Source organism: Balaenoptera physalus, assembly GCF_965194825.1.
Source record: "Balaenoptera physalus genome assembly, chromosome: 9".
NCBI lineage: Eukaryota > Metazoa > Chordata > Mammalia > Artiodactyla > Balaenopteridae > Balaenoptera > Balaenoptera physalus.
Genome location: NC_138888.1, coordinates 1,745,404 through 1,764,271, shown reverse-complemented (window position 1 = coordinate 1,764,271; position 18,868 = coordinate 1,745,404). Strand labels below are relative to the sequence as shown.

Here is an 18,868-nt window from a genome sequence, read left to right as displayed (position 1 = left end):
TACGGAAGCAGCAGAGCACGGAAGTGTTTCATATTCACAGCCCAGACATCGTGAGCAGCGTAGCCAGTGGAGATAGAATCTTCTAAAATGGTGGCAACTCCGTAACGTGACAAACAAATCAGTTTCAGCTTCCCTTGACTCACGTGACTTTCGCGTTCCTGCGAAGAGGGGCGTTAAAGCAGCGGGGCGATCCTGCGTGACGTGGTGGGAAGCAGGGTGGGGCCCCAGGCTCAGCGCCCGCACGGTCCTCACCTGGGAGTGCGCGCTGGCGTGTCGGCGGGTCCTGCGGACGCGAGGGACGTGCTCGCGGAACAGGACCGTCCGCGCACTGCGTAATCCTAGGACGCCCAGCCCCGCCGTGGTGACAACCTGAGACTCCCACGGCGCCGAGTCGCCCCTGAGGGCTTAAAGGGTTGGCCCTAAAGCAGGCGGATGTGACTCCAGGGAGCTCCGTTCTCAAACTGTTCCTCTCCTGCTTGCCAAGGTTAGGAATTCCGTTAGCCGGACGAGGCCTTTTGGAGCGGATTCAAAGCCTTAATACAGCAGGACAGCAGTAACCGAGTTTATCCACAGGACAGGCGCGGACCGCAGCAGCTGGGCAGGACCGCTGTCAGGTCCTGCGTCTATTTCGGCGTAGAAGAGGGAGCTGGGGGACACGGGTGCCCAGAGAGCCAGGGACAGGTCACAGCCCTGAGGGCTGCGAGGCCAGAGGAGCCGCCCGCCATGCTCCCCCGGTGCCCGGCTGCGTGAGATGGGCTCTGCCCTCGGGGACAGGGGCCGCTGCTCTAGGCACTGGGCCCTGGGCCAGGTTCTGCGTGACCATCCGACCGTGTCTCTGTTCATCCCCCGGGCCCACGTGCCCACTGCCCCCGCTTGGCCATTCTTTGGGGAGAAGCAGGTGGCACCAGTTGTGGCGGGTACAGCGCCCCCCCCTCTTCCGTGCGTGTGACCCAGTTCTCCCTGCTCCACCTCCCCTGTCCCCCCACGGCCCCGCGTCCTCCTGCAGTGAGAACAACACCCGGGAGACGCTGCCTGCCGCGCTGGACGCCCGCTGAGGACGTCCCTTGAGACAGTCACTGGTCGCCCAGGCCTGGGCCACCACGAGCCTCACGGTTGGAACAGCGGGACACACACTGACAGATGGTGACAGGGGCATGCAGAGGACGGGGGAGAGCTGCCACAGGCCAAGGGCAGGGGTCCTGGGGGCCGGCCAGGGCTGTGCCAGCACGTCATCGTGGCCGATGGCGCCCCAGCCCTCAGAGTGGCCACAGGCCAGCCTCAGGGCAGCTGTCCTGTGCTCTCTGACTCTGCGCTGTTGGCAGAAACAGAAAACACTTCATTTGTGGAGGAAGCAGACGTGGGGTCTCAGGCTCACCGTGGTGTCCCTGTGGGGTGCCAGCACGCCGTCCAGGCTCGAGGGGCTCCCGTTGTCCAGGCATGCGGGCAGCTGCCCACACCCTCCCTCCCGGGGGAGGCTCGGGCTGGGCCGGAGGCAGGGCTCGCGGGGCCCGGAGGGAGCCGGCACTGCCCCCTGGGTCCCCTGGGCGCCTCCACCAGGCGTGTTGCCGTCCACTCGCTCACTCAGTCACGGGGCCACCGCTGGGAAGCCCACTGCACCACGCCACGCCCTGTGGGGGCACCAGGCTGTTCCATACATGTGGCAAAGCCCCGCCCTCGAAGACCCCAAAACCAGTCGAGGGTTAGATGTGGCCCCCATATCTGCTCCCCCATCCACACAGCGGCAGCAGGGGCAGGTGTGCAGACCAGAACCTCTCAGGTAGACCCAGATGCCCCCCCCTGCTGTCCCGGGATGGGTCTCGTACAAGGACAGCTGAGGGAGGGAGCTGGCCGTCCTCAAATTTTGGCAAATAACTGCTTCGGGGACTTGTTGCCACTTTGGGGAACCTGCTTCCGGACTTGCTCACCCCTTGCCAGGCCGAGCTGCCCACGCTGGACGGCCCAAGTCCTTGTGCTACACCCACCTCGCACCTCCCTCTGCTGGCTGCCCCCTCCCCCTCAAAGCCTCCAGCCACGCCCACGGGATTCCTGGGGGGGCCGTGGCCTTTTCAGGTGGCCGAGGTGTATTAATGATTAACGTGTTCCTACATCTGCTCTCGGAGGAAAGCTGGGTTTGCCTCCACGGGAGCCCCACACCCCCCGGGAGGAAGCAGAGAACAGAGGGGGTGCTGGGACACGTTCCCATCTGTGACCAGAGGTCCTCGGGCAGAGCCCCTGGCGGGCCTGGGTGGGCTGGGCCTGCGGCCTGAATCTTATATAAACTGACGGTGATGGGGACCCTCCCGCAAGGAAAGAAAAATAAGGTGATGCACTCTGAAGTAGGTAGCAGACAAATACCTAGAGAAAAACTTAAACACCATCAAGTCACAACTTCAAAACTTTTCAAAAGCAGGCGAATAACACAAATAACCACAGAATTCCGCGAGGCACTTCCACCACTTCATTCGACAGCACCCGCAGTCTTTCCTGGCTGTGTCCTCGACCACGTCCTTGACTGAGGAAGTCACCCTGCTTTCTCCCTGTTTCCCTGACGCTGGTGTTTGCGGCTTGCTCCCTTCACAGCCACAGGAGGGCCTGGGAGGTCTGTGAGCCGCGGGCCTCCCTGCCGCCCCCGCCCACCCCCCCACCCCTGTGCCGGCTTTGCTGCCGCGTGCTTCCGGCACTGGGGGGGGTCAAGGTCCCCAGGAGACGTGACCTCTGACCGCAGGGGTCCTCCCGCAGGCCACTGCTGTCCCCGTCCGTGACTGTGAACCCCGCGGGTATCTCCCACCTAACCCCACCTCCCCCTCGGCTGGGCCCCGAGTGCCCGCCGGCTCCGCCCGCGGGGAGGGTGCCGGGGTGCACGGTGGGTGGACGGACAGCCAGCTTAACCACTGACGGGTAAAAAGTCCCAGTTCTGCAAATTCTTCCAAACGGTGTCACCACGTGAACATGCCGATGGGGCCCAAAGCCCAATGCTCATGGCCTGGCGGTCATCTCGCCCCGCCTGGCACAGTAAAGAGGCCCGTCTCCTCCGTGCCTGGGCCGCAGAGTGCCCACCGCAGGAGCCCCGGGCGGGGCCTGCCCCCAGGGTCCCCGGACACAGCTGAGGGATGCGGTCCCCCGCCCACACGCTCATCTCTTCGGAGTCTCAAACCCCACGCAGCCCTTCTTGGGGCACCAGGCTTTTCTGGAGAAAGGACACCCTGAACCCGGATTCTGTCTCCCAAGAGGGAGCCAGGGCCAGAGGGCAGAGAAGGCTTCACAGAGCGGAGGTGGCCGGCTGGACACGTACCCTGGACTCCTGGCCCATGAGCGAGAGGGTGAGGCCCCCAAACGAACTGCCGCCAGGTTGGGCTGCGGTGCTTCTCTGGCCCCAGAGTCCCCGGGGCAGATGGGCCACGCTGGTCGACATGCAGGTTCCCAGGGCCCAGCAGCGGGCGGCTGGCCCAGGAGTGGGCCCTGAACAAGCCCTCGGGGTTCTCGGGACCTGGACCTGCTAGCGTGACCTCTGGCCTCACGGGGCAGCCGGTGGTCATGTCCGGCCTACGCGGTCCTGAGCCATCTGCCTGCCCGCCCGCCCTCCAGCGTCCAGAGGGAACCTGGGGGGCCTGCCTCGCAGCCCTGACGAGTGTGGAGGGAGACGTGTCGGGGCGCCCCCCGCAGCCCTGGGGCCACACGACCCCGGGGCGAAGGTGGGTCCGTCCTGAGTGACCCCTGACAAACTGCCGGTGCGCTGCTGGCTAACACCCGTTTTCCGGGGCGTCTGCAGCATCTGCCTTGCCCGGAAGGCCTTGGGTCCCAACCCACGCAAGACGAAGAGACGGTTCTCCCGATGCCGCAGAGAAGCCTCCTTCCTCTCCCGGGGAGGGGCCCCCCTGCCGGCCTTCGCGGCCTCCGGGCGGGCGGGACGGGGAGGGAGGCCGCTGCGGGCGGGGCTGGAGACCCGGGCGCGGTGCCGCCTGGCCTCCGACCGTCCTGCGCTCGCCCAGCCCCCGCGGACCGCCCGGTGCTGAGCGGACACTCGGCCGCTTGCCGTGTCTCCGCAAGGCCCAGAGGGAGCGCAGAAATAGGAACAGAGCTCCGGTGGCTTCCGGGGTCAGCCAGCGGTCCCTGCCGCCTCTTCCGCCAGGGACACAGGGGCTGCGCCCGGCCTCCCTCGGCCCGTGGCGCCGGCCACCCTCAAGTCGGGGTGGGTTGGATCAGGGGTGACAGAGGCAAGCGCCGCCCGCGTTCGGGGTCGGGAGCCACGCGGCCTGAGCGGCCCGGCCCGGCCCCGCCCCCAACAGGCCCAACCCCGAGGCCACGCCCCCGCCTTCCAGAGCCGCCCCTGAGCCGCGCGCGGGCGGGACGCGCCCAGGTCCCCGCCGCCCCGGAGCCACGGCGCGCCGCCAGCGCCCTCTCGTGGCAGCCGCGGGACGCGCGGGGGCGGGGGCGGGAGCGGGCGCTCAGACGCCGGCGCTCCGAGTCCCCGCGAGGGGCTCCGAGTGGGCACCCGGTGAAAGCTTCCCTCCACCGCTCCGCGCCCACTCACCACTTCCGCCCACGTTCGTGTGCACGCGTGTGCTTGCGTGTGCACACGTATGGGTGTGTGTGGGACAGCAAAGCAGTCCGTTAGGCTGGGCTCCTGCTCCCAAAAGTTCCTTTAAAGGACCCTAGACCGGGGCAGATGCAGCCTCAGTTCTTACCATGGGGACCCGACTCTGTGACCTCGGAAACTCACGGAAAAGCAGGGGCTCAGGCCCGCAACAGCTCTGGATGCCCATCCCCGCCCTCCAGGGCCCCGGCCACACTCCCTCGCCGCCTGCTCTTGTGGCCATAGGCTGGGTGTCCTCGGGAGCCCTGTTTCGGGGCGGCCCAGCGGGGCATGTGGGCACCTCCTGCACAGGGGACTCTGAAGGGCAGCCCGGGAGGTCCAGCAGCACCACGGCCGACCCCGGCCCTCACCGCGCGCCGGGCTGGGGGGCGCTGCCCCCCCCGGCGTCCACCCAGTGCTGGCACGTGACCTGCCTCGGTGACGTCTGCTTAACGAGGGAAAGACTGAGCAGATGAGGCCACCTCAACCGACCCCTGGCCACCTGCCGGCCCGTGCCCCACGGCAGCACCGGCCTTCAGCCACCCCCACCAGGCTTCTTTAAAAAACGAGTTAGACAGATATGAACTCCAAGGGCGGGGGCTGCTCTCCCCTCCAAGCTCCTCTGTCCACGAAGCGCTAGGGCACCGTGGTTCTTCACGAGGTGAAGCTTTCCGTGTCCAGGAACCTTCACCGCGAGAATCTAGTACCCGTGTGGCCGCCCCGCCCAGCCTCCCGGCGCCCCCCCCCCCCCCCCCGTGCAGGCTGCCCGGGTGCAGACACACGGACGTGTGTGCAGCCCTTCGTTACACATGCGCGGTGTGTGCACGAGCAAGATTTCCTTTCACAGGAAGGACCAAGAGGCCCGGTTAGGACCAGGCTGCACACCCCGCCCCCTGGGCTCAGGCTCCACCCCGTCCCCCAAACACGGCCCTTGTGGGGTCCTCAAGGCGTGAGCAGAACAGGGAGGGGACAATGGTGTCTCGGGCACAGTGCCTGGGACTATCCGACAGTGACACACAGGTCAGTGCATCCAGACAAAGAGGGCAGCAGGTGTGCAAGGGGGGGGAGGGCCAGAGGGACGCACAGGTGAATTAAGCCACACCACGCCACGTGCCTGTCACCAGCCTCAGGCTGGAAGGGTGGTGTTACCCATGGAGTCCCACCCGTTCCAGAGCAAGGAATGCAGGGCCCAGCTGGGGTCAGGAGACAGGCGAGACACGGCACCAGCCCTGCCTTTCCCTCTGGGGACACAGAGTGCCAGCCTGAGGCCAGCTCCCTCCACCATCTGGGCTCAGCGCAGCCACTCTGCACTGTCCATGAGGTGGACGGTTCGAGAAGGCCCCCTGCACGCGGGGCCCTGGAGGCGCGGTGGGGGCCATGTCTCAGCCCTGGGGCAGCTGCCCTGACTTGGATGGGAAAGCACAGCGTTAACTACAGCCCACCCTCCTGGCGCCCCCGACCCCGGCGGGTCCAGCCCCAAGTGGGACACTCGGCCTGCTCACTGGCCTCTTAATCACCGGCCAGTACGGCCCCCAGCGAAGGTCAAAGTCCCTCAATATGCTTTTCCAGAAATCGCTGTGAAACTCCACTCAGCCATTCAGCCACTGGTGGAGCCGCCAACTGGAGAGGTGGCGAAGCTCGGGAGGGGTCTCCTGCCCCAGACGAGGGGGGTGGCGGTCCGGCCCCATCCCTGTCCCCACCTCCCATCCAGTCTTCTGACTCGGGGAGGGGGCAGTGGCAATGAATGGCCGGTGGGCGGAGGGTGACCAGTGCTGACTAGATGCCATGGCTCCCTGGTGCCCAGACGCTCTCCGGGCTGGGTGGATACTGGGGCAGGAGGTGGGGAAGGACCACCTTCAGAGCCTGACTTGTGATGGGAAAGGAGAAAACTCAGGCTCTGCGCGGGCGGGCTTTCTTCTGGAGCCTTCCTTCTGTGGGTCAGAGTAGATGACGGCTTCCTCCTTAGCCTGCCCCTCCCACTTCCTGCCACCAGCCCCACGGGACCAGTGTCCACGTGGCTGTACGGTTCCAGGCCCGGTGCCTCTGGGTACCCACGGCAGACAAGGTGGACTCTGCTGAGGGTCTGGGGTGACGCAGCTGGGCGCACGGCTCACAGAGGCGCCTCTGTCCAGTGGGCCCAGGGCTGTGAGCAGCAGGGGCTGCAGGGAGGGTGGTCTGGGGACCCTGTGGCCAGTGCAGTGACATCGATGGTGACCGTGTGCTCAAGGACTCCCGGGAAGCTTGCTGTTCCTGGTCTCACCATCCATCGAGGAGTTGGTGGCAGGGGAACCCCAGAGGTCTCTCCAATGTCCGCGAGCAGCTAGGACATTGGTCCCCAAACTTTCTGGCATGAGGGACCGGTTTGGTGGAAGACAATCTTTCCACAGGCGGGGTGGCGGCGGGGGGTGGGGGGGAATGATGCGAGCTCCGGAGGGCATGTTGTGTGGCCCGGCTCCTAACAGGCCGCGGCCGGGCGGTTGGGGACCCCTGAGCTGAGACACCTTCCCTCGAGCGTTAGAGGCAGCGCGGCCCACGCGCCACTGCGCAGAGACTGGAGCCCCGGACCTCGGCTTCTGCCTCCTGGAGACGCGGACGGAAGATGCTCGGACCGGCCATAGTCCGAGCAGGAGGGAACGTGAGACCTAGTTGGCACTTCCAGGCCTGACACAGCTGGCTCCACCCCTGAGACAGGTGAAGGTGCAAAGCCGCCAGGTAAAAGGGGCGGTGCCAGAGGCCCCGTTCAGCCTGGCGGTGGGAGGCGGGAGCCTCCAGGGCAGAGAGGGCCGGCGAGACGCAGATGGAGAGATGGACAGAGCCGAGCGGCGTGGACGGAGCCCCGCGTGGATGGAGCGGCGCTGCAGGGACAGAGTGCCAAGTGGGCGGAGGCGTGCGGTGTGGACGGGGCCCTGCGGGGGTGAAGCGGCGCCCCGAGGCGTCTACACCACAAACTCCTCAGGAAGCTGGTCTTCTCCGAGCAGGTCCAGGGAGCGGGAGTTCACGGACCTGCTCGGCCCGGGGTCCAGCGCGCGGCGGAGGGGGCAGCTGCGCGGGGCGGGGCGCGGGGCCGAGCGCGGGGCGGGCGCGGGGCGCACGTCGTCCACGCTGCGGCTGTGCGGGTCCGCGGGGCCGGCTGCCGCCCGGGCCTCCGGCACCTGCAGGGAGAGACCACGAGGCCGTCCTGCAGCCGCCTCACCCTCCCCTCCACTCTCGCCCCCTCCCGCCCCCGTCCCCGCTGAACTCCAACCCCCTGCCGGCCCCCCCGCGCCCGCCCGCCTCCCTCTGACTCAAATCGCACCCTAATAACATTCACTCTCTTTCCAGGGTCACCACCCGCCCACTGGGGCTCCCCCAGGTCCGCCCTAAGCAAGGCCCGGCACCTCCAGCCCCCCTTCCTCTGCCCCACCTCCCAGGGCCACTGGCTTTGGCCCCCCTCCTGCTCCTGGGGGCCGGGGCGCAGACCCCTAGAACCCCGCACTCCTGGGGCCCGAGCTGTGCCGGCCTTGTTCACACCGCACACCGCCTGGGAAGGGGGCGGGGCCGGTGGACGCCCCACTCGGCAGGCCGAACTCTCAGCAACGGAGGCCAAGGAGACCCAGCTCCTGACCCGCCTCGTTCCCTAAAGCCTCACCGGTCCCCCACTGCCCGAGGGAGTCTCCCGGGGACCCTTGGGCGGGCCTAGGGCCCCTGACCTGACAGGGCACGATGCAGAACAGGGAGAGGCCGCCTGGCCCACGTGGGGACCTACCTGGTGCAGGGCCTCAGCGCTCGGGCCCCTCGTGCTCACCAGTGTGACCCGAACCACGGCCAAGGGCTGCTGGGGAGAGGCTGCGAGGAGGGCGAGGGCCCGTGAGCAGGGCCTGGGGACACCCGCCTGCTCCCCGCAGAGGGCAGCCCACCCCAGGGCCCCAAACTCTGGGATGAGACTGGGTGCCTCTGTGGTTCCCGCACCCCTCCTCTCAGGTCTCGGGGTCACAGAGGGGTGGGCTGTGACCTTGGCCTCCTGCCTGCAGGTCATCTGGAACCCCAGACTATCACACGTGTTCTCCACGTGAGGTGTCGGAGCCCCTTCGAGGAGCGATGGTTTCCGTGGGCGACCTGGGGTCCTCCCCTTAGGTGGTCCCCGCCTGTCCCAGCCTTCTCCCCGCAGGGTCCCCCAAGACCCCACCCACTCCCTGCCCCCCACTCACACTGCCCTGTCCTTCCGCACCGGGCTGCTTTAGTTGTCCAAGTGCTCTGATGTCTAATCAAAGCAGGCGCTTACTGGGCAAACACCATCTTATCATTATTATTGCTCATACCAGATTGCAGACCACACACTTGGGCAAAACCTCAGAGTTGGAGACCGATCTGTCCTTTATCGCTCAGAATGTAAAGGTGGACACGGCAGGTTGACTAAAACCACCTGACACTGTGTGATCTTGGGTGACCTTGGGTGACCCTGAATTACTCTGGTTGGTCCTAGGTGATCTTGGGTGACTCTAGGTGACCCTGGGTAGCACTGGGTGATCCTGAATGATTCTGGGTGACCTTAGGTGACCCTGAATGACTCTGGGTGGACTTGGGTGATGCTGGGTGACCCTGCATAACCTTGGGTGACTCTAGGTGGACCTGGGTGGCCGGGCCCTGAGGCTGGTCCCCACGATTACCCATTGCATCCACTCTCAAAGACGCTGCAGGTGCTCAGGGAATAGCAGAGCCTGCGTAACCTTCCTGGGGTGACAAGGAACCACTTCAGGGCCCCCGCTCCCAGACCTACTGCAGAAGCATCCCTGAGGACAAGGAGCTCATGCTAAGCTGGGTGGGTGCTTGGTCCTAGAATTGCTCATAAGTGGCCGACTGTCACGTGACTTCTACTGACCCCGCGGGTAGCAAGAGAGAACCCTGGCTGAATGCTTTCCGATGGGATCTTACATGAGGGACGCTGGCCAGGCCAGGCTCCCTAGGAGTTACCAGCTGCAGGGGGACTGAAGGACCACCACCCACCACGTCTTGCAGGGAGGGCCCTGTCCTCCCTCCTCTGCTCCCAGGCCTGGTGGTGGAGGGGCCCCTGTGTAACAAGGTCCCCAAGAACCAGGGTCACGAGCACCCCAGCCTCTCCCGGCACGCACAGCGATGACCTGGCCGGCATCTCGCCAAGCAGCACACGCACCTTCCCCCTGGTCCCGGGTGTCGCCCTCGGGCCCACCTCTGCCACCACCAACTGTGCCGCGGCTGCTCTGGCCGGTGCTGGAGATGCAGGGCGGCTCCTCCCCGCGGAGCGCTGCAGCCCCGACGAAGGGCTCATCCACCGACATCTCCCCCGGCTCCACGGGCCCCGCCAGCTGGGAGTCGGCCTCGATGCCCGACGAGTGGGAGCTGCAGTGGCTGCCAGACGAGAGGAGTGAGAGGCGGTGCGGGGGACGCCAGCCTCCGTCCCCATTGTCCCCGCTGCCAGCGGAGCCAGGGGACGCCCTGCTGGCCGGGTCCAGGTCCAGGTCCAGCTCCAGCACGTCGCTGATGCAGGACTCCCGGTAGCACTTCTTCTCTGTGTGGGGGGAGGGGGGGGTGTAAGAACAGCGCTGGAGACGGAGCCGCAAGTGGCCGACAGAGGCCCAGGGGTCCAGCCCACCGCCAGGCCCAGGAAGATGCAGAGTGGGGGGAGGGAAGTGCCACCCAGAGACCAGGGCCCCGAGTGTCCGCTGTCATAGCCCAGGCCCCCAGGTGGCATCTGTCCCCAGCAGCCGGTAAACTCCTAACACTCGCCCTCGTGCTCACTGCCCTAGGGCTCTCAGGTCTCAGTGCGAGGGACCCCAAGCAGCCCCCGCAAGCGGGCGTGCACACATGTGCACACAGGCACGCCATGCTCACACACGCATGCGTGCGTTGCCAGGGCCTCCAGGAACCGCCTGGGGGTTACTGCAGCCCTCGCCTCGCCTCCCCCCCGGCCCCCATCTTTAGAATCAGGCCCCAGGAGAGCTGGAGGAGTGGGGTCGCCACCACCCCTTGCCAACCCCCCGGTGGGAAAACAGGGTGCGACGCGGGCTGCCGCGCCCCGAGCGTCCGGCCTCGACCGCAGAGGAGGGGTGGGCGCGGGCGGGATGGCCCCACCTTGGGCCTCCTCCAGCTGCCGCAGCCGCTGCAGTGCGGGCTGCAGGGCCAGGCGCAGCTGGTGGCTGGCGCTGAGCAGGCGTAGCAGGTGGCGGGAGCGCCAGGGGCAGCCCGTGCGGTACACCAGCTTCCGGGCCGCGGGCAGCCCGTCCGGCCAGAGCTCGAACTTCTTGCCCTGAGCGGAGAAGAGACGCGACGTGACGTACCGAGAAAGCCAGAGCACAGCATCAGCCAGGCCCTCTGCTGGGGCTGCCCTGTTTCTGTCCTGCCACCTGATTTCTCCTGGGGGTGCGGGTGGGGGAGGGGCCTCAGGGCAGCTGTAACTCGGCGCCCGCCGCGCTGGGCTGGGGGAGGCGGACCCCGTGGCCCACGGCCCTGTTGGGCCCTCGAGTGCAGCCTGCACCCAGGGCCCACCGTCCCTGCCACCCGCCCGGCGCCAGGCCCGGCCCAGGGCATCTGGATGGAGCGCGTCTGCGGCCTCCTCCTCGCCCCCCTTTATTGTCTCCACCCAGGAGCCAGAAGTTCTCCTGGTGACGAGAACCAGGACACCCAGCTTGGCAGGAGGGCACTGCCAGGGGGCGGGGCCGTCTCCACGCGGGACACCCCCCAGGCCTCAGGCTGTGCCTGCACCTCGTGGGCCACGACATGCCTGGTCAGTGTCCTGAAGGACAAGCGTCTGCCAGGCTCCCCTGGGCTCCTGGGGGCTAAGATACCCCCGCCCCCAGCCCCGACCCCATCAGACACGCACCAGAAAGGCCAGCTTCCCGACGTGGTGCCAGGGGAAGTCGTAGAGCAGCTGTGGAGTGTGGTTCACCTCCTGCAAGACAGCAGGGCCGCGTGCACAGGGCCAGCCGGAGGGAAGCAGCAAGGCCAGCCCCCGTGGGGGAGGGGAGGAGGCGTTAAGGAGAAAGAGGAGAGGGGAGGGGAGGGGAGGGGAGGGGAGGGGAGGAGGAGGGGAGGGGGAGGGGGAGGAGGAAGGGGAGGGGGAGGAGGAAGGGGAGGGGGAGGAGGAGGAGGAAGGGGAGGGGGAGGAGGAGGAGGAAGGGGAGGGGGAGGAGGAAGAAGAGGAGGGCCCCTGCCGGTCACCTGATAGACCTGCACTCCTCTGAGGGTCAGTCCCAGGACAATGGTAGGTCGGTCCTCCTTCTTATCCTAAGAGGACACAGACGTTGGCAAGGTCTAGAGCCCCGGGCCTGGGGTTGTGGCCCTCCTCGCAGACCCTCGCTGGTGGACCCGGGGTGCCTGAGGGCTGCGGTGGGGTCCCCGGGCCTCCTCCCATTTCCCCTCTGATGCTGGGTCGGGGTCGCGATCCTAGGACAGCCGTGGGGACTCTGTCCCTCCTGTCCTGGGTCGGGGTCGCGGCCTCCCTGTGGACCCTTGGGGAGGTGCGTCCCGGGCCTGAACCGCCCTCCCCCGCCTGGCGTCCCCGCAGCTGGACCTTGTACAGCCTGAAGAAATGCACGGGCACGTCCTCCAGGCGGCAGGCCTCCCGGACGAAGTGCAGCACGGCCTGCTTGGGGCTCAGGCCCCGCTGCTCGCGGTGCAGGGCGGGCGTGTGCCGGAGGATGTAGGCGCTGCCCCTCTTGGTGATGATCTGGGGAGGGAGCCGCAGGCCATCTGTCCAGCCGGCTCCCCCTCCTCCTCGCCCCCTCTAGCCCAGGGACTCCCCCCGCCCCCGGGGGCGGCGGCCAGGATGGAGAGAGGGGCCTCACCCACTGCGGGAAGTAGGCCTGTGGCTCAAAGTAGCGGCCCGAGTGTGCCGGCTCGCGGTAATTGCCCAGGTCGGCCTGCAGCCCGTAGGCAGCCAGCAGGAAGTAGGCCTCCTCCCGGTGGGCGCACTGGGACTGCAGCACCCGCTCCTTCAGGTGGCAGTAGTACAGGTGCCTGGCCCTCCTGTCGCTGACAGGCAAGCGGGCTTGGGAGGGCTGTCCCCCTGCAGTCCGCGGCCTCCCACCCCGCCAGTCACCAGCCCCCGCCCGCCAGGCCCCGTCTCGTTGCCCCAGGGCCCCAGGACCCTCAGGACCCTGTAGCGGGGGAGGTTCAGGTGGATGTGCTGCCGCCCCCCAGCTGCTGAGAAGCCAGGTGAGCCTGACTTCGGGCAGGGCTCCTGGGACCCAGGACTCGGCAGCAGAACTGGTTTATAGCCGCTCATTCCCAAGAGACGGGCCCCTTTCTTCTGCTAATCTCCCAACACACACAGGGAGCAGGGCCCCCGGGAAGAACAAGTTCAGATCTTCTAACACTACCACCAGCGACTGGCCCCATAGCACGGGGCAGCCACGCTCCCTCCCCCCAACCTGCCTGTTCTCCCCTCCGAGACTTTTCCAGAACCTTCCCCCCTCCTAGTTCTCTGCCTGGGGAGGCTTGTGGGGACCCCGGCCCGCTTGCACCTGCTCAGGGGATTCCTGGGACACGGGCCCCGCTTACCCGCCCCCGGTCTGGGCTAACTCGTTCCTGGGGCGCCCCAGGGTCTGTATTTTCCCACATGCTCTGGTGGGGTTCTCTCGGGAAGGTAGCCCCGGAACTCAGAAGGAAGCCCTCCAGGTGTGCCAGCCTGGGGCCCTTTCCCACCTGGGAGGGGCACCAGCAGCTGGGCATGCAGCCCAGAGCAGGAGGATGGTCCCCACTTACACAGGAATCCGCAGACCCGCCAACGCACACCTGGGAAAAACCCCACCCTAGGGCATAAAAATACCCGTGTTTGAAACACTCTCTTGTTTCTGCCCTAGTCTTTACATGTTGGTTAATTAAAAAGAATGGCTGCGCCTTTACCCACCAAGCAACAGCGATACCGCACCCTGACAGGTGGTCACCCTTCCGGGAACGTGCCAGAGAACCAGCGAGCAATTTTACCTGATAAGCCTTCCGTTTTCCACGTAGTACTGCACCCTGAGGAAGGCCACGAAGGGGGCACCGGGCCTGCCGCTTCCCTGGGGGTGGAAGCGTGGAGAGAAGGTGGTACTGAGACCTGGGGGGAGGGGGCTGACCCCCAGCTGGTGCTCAGGAGGGAGCCATCACCTCCATCACTTCAGACCCAGCCCGAGGCCACAGCTCAGGTCCGTACTGCGGGGCAGTCCATGATTTTATGTCACTTTGTTAAAAGGAAAAGCTGAGCAAATGCCCAGAACACTCAAGGGCATGCACCTGCACCCACGTGGCTGGCTTCCCTGCGCCCGGCAGACTCCGCACCGGGACCTGGGGTGGGGGGCGGACCCCTGGGGGCCAGCAGCTGGGCCTCCCGGGCCCCTCCACCCTGCCCTCCCGCCTGGCAGTTTAGCTCACTCTATGCATTTCTCTCTTCCAGTCCTTTGAGAAGTATTTGCTGAGCTTCTGCTCCAAATCCATGAAGACGTGCTCGCTGTCTACAAAGAGAAGCAGGGCCTGGAGCAGAGCGTGCTGGGAGGGGCCCATGTGCGACCAGTCACACGTGGTGGCCTCCTCGGGGTGGCCGGCTGAAGGAGCGTGTCTCCTGATGTGCAGGCTTTACCAGGTGGTTTTCCAAAGTGTGGAATCTTTAGATACTGAAACCTAGACACTGACATCGCGATGGCACTGGAGCTGGTACTTGCCGGGGGCGCGACCGTCGGGAAGGGTCTTCCTTCCTCCCAACAGCCCCTCTCCCAGCTGCAGACCGAGTCCTTCGAAACTAGAAAGGCCTGTAAACCTGGGACCAAGCTCCCCAACTTCAAGTCAACAACCAGGTTAACGTGGTCACGCTGGGAATGGTCACGGGGGACCCTTCTTTCCAAATTCTACGCTCTGTGTTTTCGGACTATTAAGACCACGTGTTTCCTTTGTAAGCTGGAGAAAAATGAGATTATTCTAGAGAGGAGCGTGGGTCAGGCTCAGATCCAGAACCGGTGACTCTCAGGGCCTCGACTGCGCCACCTGCAGGCCCCTCTCTGACGACAGCAGGACAGCCTGACCCCTCCCAGCTCCAGGAGGCCGCCTTGGAGGGTATAGGCAGGGCGGTGCCAGGGGACCAGGGCAGGGCCGCCACAACGCTCAGCAGCCCCCGCCTCAGGAGGCATGAGCCTACCGTGTGCAGGCTCTGGGCTTGGGACCCTGAGCCAATCCCCGCATCCTCGCATCCTCAGCACCTCGGCTGTATCTATGCTCACTTTGCAGAGGAGGAAACCGGGCCTTGCAGAGGCTAGGAAACACGCCAGTCACACAGCTAATAAAGCCCTGGCAGGGGTCCTAGGGTAACCCCCTCCCCACCCCCAGGCCAAGGACCCTCGAAGCCCGGGGTCAGCAAAGGAGGGCCCTGGGCCAAGCAGAGCTCAGCCGGGCTCCTCTGTCTACGTAACGTCTGTAGCCGCTTTCATGCTGCAAAGCCAGAGGCGCTCACTATCTGGCCCTGTACAGGAAGTGTGCCCACCTCTGCTCTGAGCAAGCACTGCTTTTCATTCATCTAGACCATCCTCTGCGGCCGGGAGGCTCCCCCAGGGTGGTCGGAGCCCACAGGCTTAGCCATCGCATGCCGTCTGACCTTGGCGGTGCTGTTAAAGGATCGGGGTTTTGTCTAAGGAGCCCACATGTGGGAACAGGAGTGAAAAGCCAAGCCCGCCTTGCAAGGCGCTGCAAGGGCCCTTTTTCGCACATGATTATCTAAATCACCTTCCTGCTCCTTCCAACCTCCCCTGCAAATTCACGATAAAGAATAGAAACAAACAAACCACCTTCAGCTTAGGTTCAAGCTCTAGAAGAAAAGTCCTGACAGCGTCACTAACCTAGACGACAAAGGCACTAGAAACGGATCGAATGTGTTGTTTCTCAAAGTCGCCCACTAGCCTCCCAGCTGCAGCCCACCCGCTGGACGTGGGCTTCCAGCACTGCCCACCTGAACCCACGGGCCAATCTCGCACCACTAGAAGTAGGGCCCAGACGTGGCGTCGGGTGACGGACACGCCCGGGGCCAGGCCTGGGGTACGTGTGATGCTGTCCCACCCAGAAGGCTGATTGGAGTGACTGAGCCGTCCAGCCAACCTCTGGGACAGGGAAGTGTGGGGTGAGAGCCAATTTAGGTGATGCTGGGAGGAAACGGGACCCTAGAGTGTGGGGCTGCCAGCGGGACAGTGGACGCACTGGCCTCAGCAAGCCACTGGCACGAAAAAGGGGAGGGGTGTCAGGAGCCGCATGTGTCCCCAAATTCTTACGTTGGAGCCCAAACCCCCAGGACCTCACAGTGTGACTGTATTTGGAGCTGGGCCTTCTAAGAGGTGATTAAGTGAAAATGAGGTCACTAGGGTGGATCCTGTTCCGGTGGGACTGGTGTCCACATAAGAAGAGGGGCTCAGACACAGGTCTGCACAGAGGGACGGCCACGTGAGTTCCAGGGGAGAAGACGGCCGAGCACACGCCGAGGAGAGAGGCCTCAGGAGGCATGGCCCCACTGACCCCGGGATCTCAGACCTCTAGCCTCCAGACTGTGAGACAACAGGTTTCTGTCGTTTAAGCCGCCTGGGCTGAGGTACCTGTTACCTGAGGCCCGAGCAGGGTGCACAGAGGCTGCCCCTGACCCTAAGAGGTTTCGGGACAAGGTGACAAAAACACAACGCGGAGACGTTATTTGGGTCCTTATTCTTACAAAACAGCTATAAAAAGACATTTCCGGGGCTTCCCTGGTGGCGCAGTGGTTGAGAGTCTGCCTGCCAATGCAGGGTACACGGGTTCGAGCCCTGGTCTGGGAAGATCCCACATGCCGCGGAGCGACTAAGCCCGTGAGCCACAATTGCTGAGCCTGCGCGTCTGGAGCCTGTGCTCCGCAGCGGGAGAGGCCACGATAGTGAGAGGCCCGCGCACCGCGATGAGGAGTGGCCCCCACTTGCCGCAACTAGAGAAAGCCCTCGCACAGAAACGAAGACCCAACACAGCCATAAATAAATAAATAAATAAATAAAAAATTAAAAAAAAAAAAAAAAGACATTTCCGAAACAACTGGGAAATTTGAATATCAAGCGAATATTAAATAATATCAAGAAACTGTTAATTCTGTTGGGTGTACAAATGGCATTGTGGCTATTTAAGAAAATATTCTCTTTCAAGAGATATGTAAAGAGTATTTAGGGATGGAATAGCATGAAGACTGGGATTTATTTTAAATAATCAGCAAAACATTCAGGGTTCAATGGAGCAGGTATGGCAAAAGGCTGGCAATTGTTGCATGCTGTTTTCTCTACTTTCATGGATGTCTGAAAATTCTCAAAATACTTTTTCAGTGAAATGAGCATTGCACCTCTCCTCTATCCTGCAGGGCTACCAGGACGGGGGGCTGGCTGCGCGTCCCTCCGTCCTGGGCAGAGGGAGACTGGGGTGGCCCTGTGAACCCCACTGGCCCCCCTGCTTCTTCCTCTGAGACCTCCTTGCTCCGGTGGCCAGCCTACCACCCCTCCCCCAACGTCCCTCTATTATTTTACTGCCGGTGGCCGGGCTTCAGGTCCATCCTCACTCCTGCGTCTGGAGCCCCCAACGTGCCCACCCACTGAGTCTGAGCCCGCCTGCACGTCCCACACCCAGACCCCAGCGGGGCCTCGGAGGGTCAGGTGGTGGCGGCACTACACCTCAAGCCCTGGCGGGGGGACCCAAGGGCTGGCGGCTGTCCTGGACCAGAGAGGCCCGGAGTGGCACACACCCTCAGCTAAGCCACCTCCAGATGCTCCAGAGGCCCAGGCTCCCAAGTGACAAAGCTCAGGAGGAAGAGGGGACCACTGAACCCAACCACCGTGTCCCAGGGGTAGGGCGCCCCCCAGAGCCTGCGACCCCCCCTCCCCCCAGGGCTCCGGGTCTCAACGAGTGTCCGCATGAAGTCACCACGTGTGTGCGTCCCCTGTCTCTGCTTTACCGCCTGCGTGTGCCCGGTCCTACGCCATGAGGCCTGTGCCGCGAAGTGAGCGGGTCCCGCCACCTACGCCAGCCCCCCGCTCAGCCTCCACTAGGCCCACCAGGACCCTCTCTGGAACGATGGGGACTTCATTTCCATGAGGTGGGAAACTTCTAGAACAAGACGACAGACTTGTTGAGGAATGAGCACTGGCAACCCCCTCCTCCCCCAAACGAGTCAAACTCCTTAGAAACGCCCGCGTCCTGATTGGTTGTCTGCGAGGACCAGACACAAGGCGGCAGCGCCCAACGGCTAAGACGGCGATTCCGGACAGAAGCGTAAACTGGGGCAAAGCTACCCGTTAACTGAGCTTTCCCGGCAAACCGGGAAAAGTCCACTAATATTAAAATTTAACCCAAAGCTGCTACTCCAGGACGTGAACCCCATGCTGGGCGCCGGGCCCCCTGCCTGCAGCACCGTCTTACCGAAGTCCCTGATTCCGTCCGGGGCCCGGAACTGGGGAGCTCTTTCCTGACAGACAGGAGAAAAGGTGGTTGTCTTGAGCTCTACCATCTCCCCCGGGCCAGCCTGGGGGTCCCACACGGGACACCCCAAGTCCACGCCAGGTGGCTCACGGCGGGGTCTAAGGGCAGGAATTCCCATCGGGACCTTGACTTGTGACCCCACCTCATCCTCCTTCTCCTCCCTGCTTGCTCCGCGCCTCCCCCACCGCCCCCCAAGCCCCTAGGCACTCGGCCACCAGGAGTCCCAGGGCTCGGCTCTCAGCCACGCTGAGATGAAATTACAAGCTGCAAAGAGAGCCTGGCGAGGACGGGAGTCGCACCAGTGACAAGCCCGGGGCCTCCATCTCTGTGCTCGGGGCCCGGGGCCTCCACCTCTGTGCTCGGGGCCCGGGGCCTCCACCTCTGTGCTCGGGGCCCGGGGCCTCCACCTCTGTGCTCGGGGCCCGGGGCCTCCACCTCTGTGCTCGGGGCCCGGAGGGGTCAGGCGGCCCAAGCACGGAATCCTCTCTGCGGCTGGGGCCGAGGGAACCCACGTGGGACGAAGGCCTGGGTCATCACGCGGGGGCCACCGCGGGATTGTTTCCCTCGGAGAAATGCTTACAAATCGGCAGGACACGCTGCACGGACGGCCGAGGGAGAGGCCGGGTCCTCAGAGCCCATGTCCCCCTGGGGTCTCGCCATCTCACTGGGCCCCCACCTGGACGCCTGCCTAGGGTGCGTGGGCTGGGGGATCCAGGCGGAGGGTCAAGCTCCCCGGCTCTGCCCTGTGCTCGTCCACTGAGCCCGGGGGCCTGGAGGGAGCCTGGGACGGGGGGACAAGGCGGCCGCCCCACCTCCTGTGCCAGCACTGCCCCTCCTCAC

General features: G+C 64.9%; 1 protein-coding gene across 2 annotated transcripts in view; it reads right to left on the bottom strand.

Moving 5' to 3' along the window:
• Positions 1–432: 432 nt before the first annotated feature.
• Positions 433–18,868, bottom strand: part of FRMD1 (FERM domain containing 1) — a 43,951-nt gene continuing 25,515 nt past the window's right edge. The window contains exons 5-14 of one of the 2 annotated variants that reach the window (XM_082475825.1): positions 13,943–14,022; positions 13,514–13,590; positions 12,373–12,559; positions 12,099–12,254; positions 11,747–11,812; positions 11,409–11,477; positions 10,661–10,835; positions 9,759–10,097; positions 8,319–8,398; positions 433–7,725 (exon numbers count right to left, since the gene is read on the bottom strand). In XM_082475825.1, coding sequence (XP_082331951.1) covers positions 7,510–7,725; positions 8,319–8,398; positions 9,759–10,097; positions 10,661–10,835; positions 11,409–11,477; positions 11,747–11,812; positions 12,099–12,254; positions 12,373–12,559; positions 13,514–13,590; positions 13,943–14,022 — 1,445 coding nt within the window. In that variant the 3' untranslated portion in view covers positions 433–7,509. Of the gene's footprint in view, positions 7,726–8,318; positions 8,399–9,722; positions 10,098–10,660; positions 10,836–11,408; positions 11,478–11,746; positions 11,813–12,098; positions 12,255–12,372; positions 12,560–13,513; positions 13,591–13,942; positions 14,023–18,868 lie in introns of both variants that reach the window. The other variant, XM_082475824.1, reaches the window with a different exon arrangement.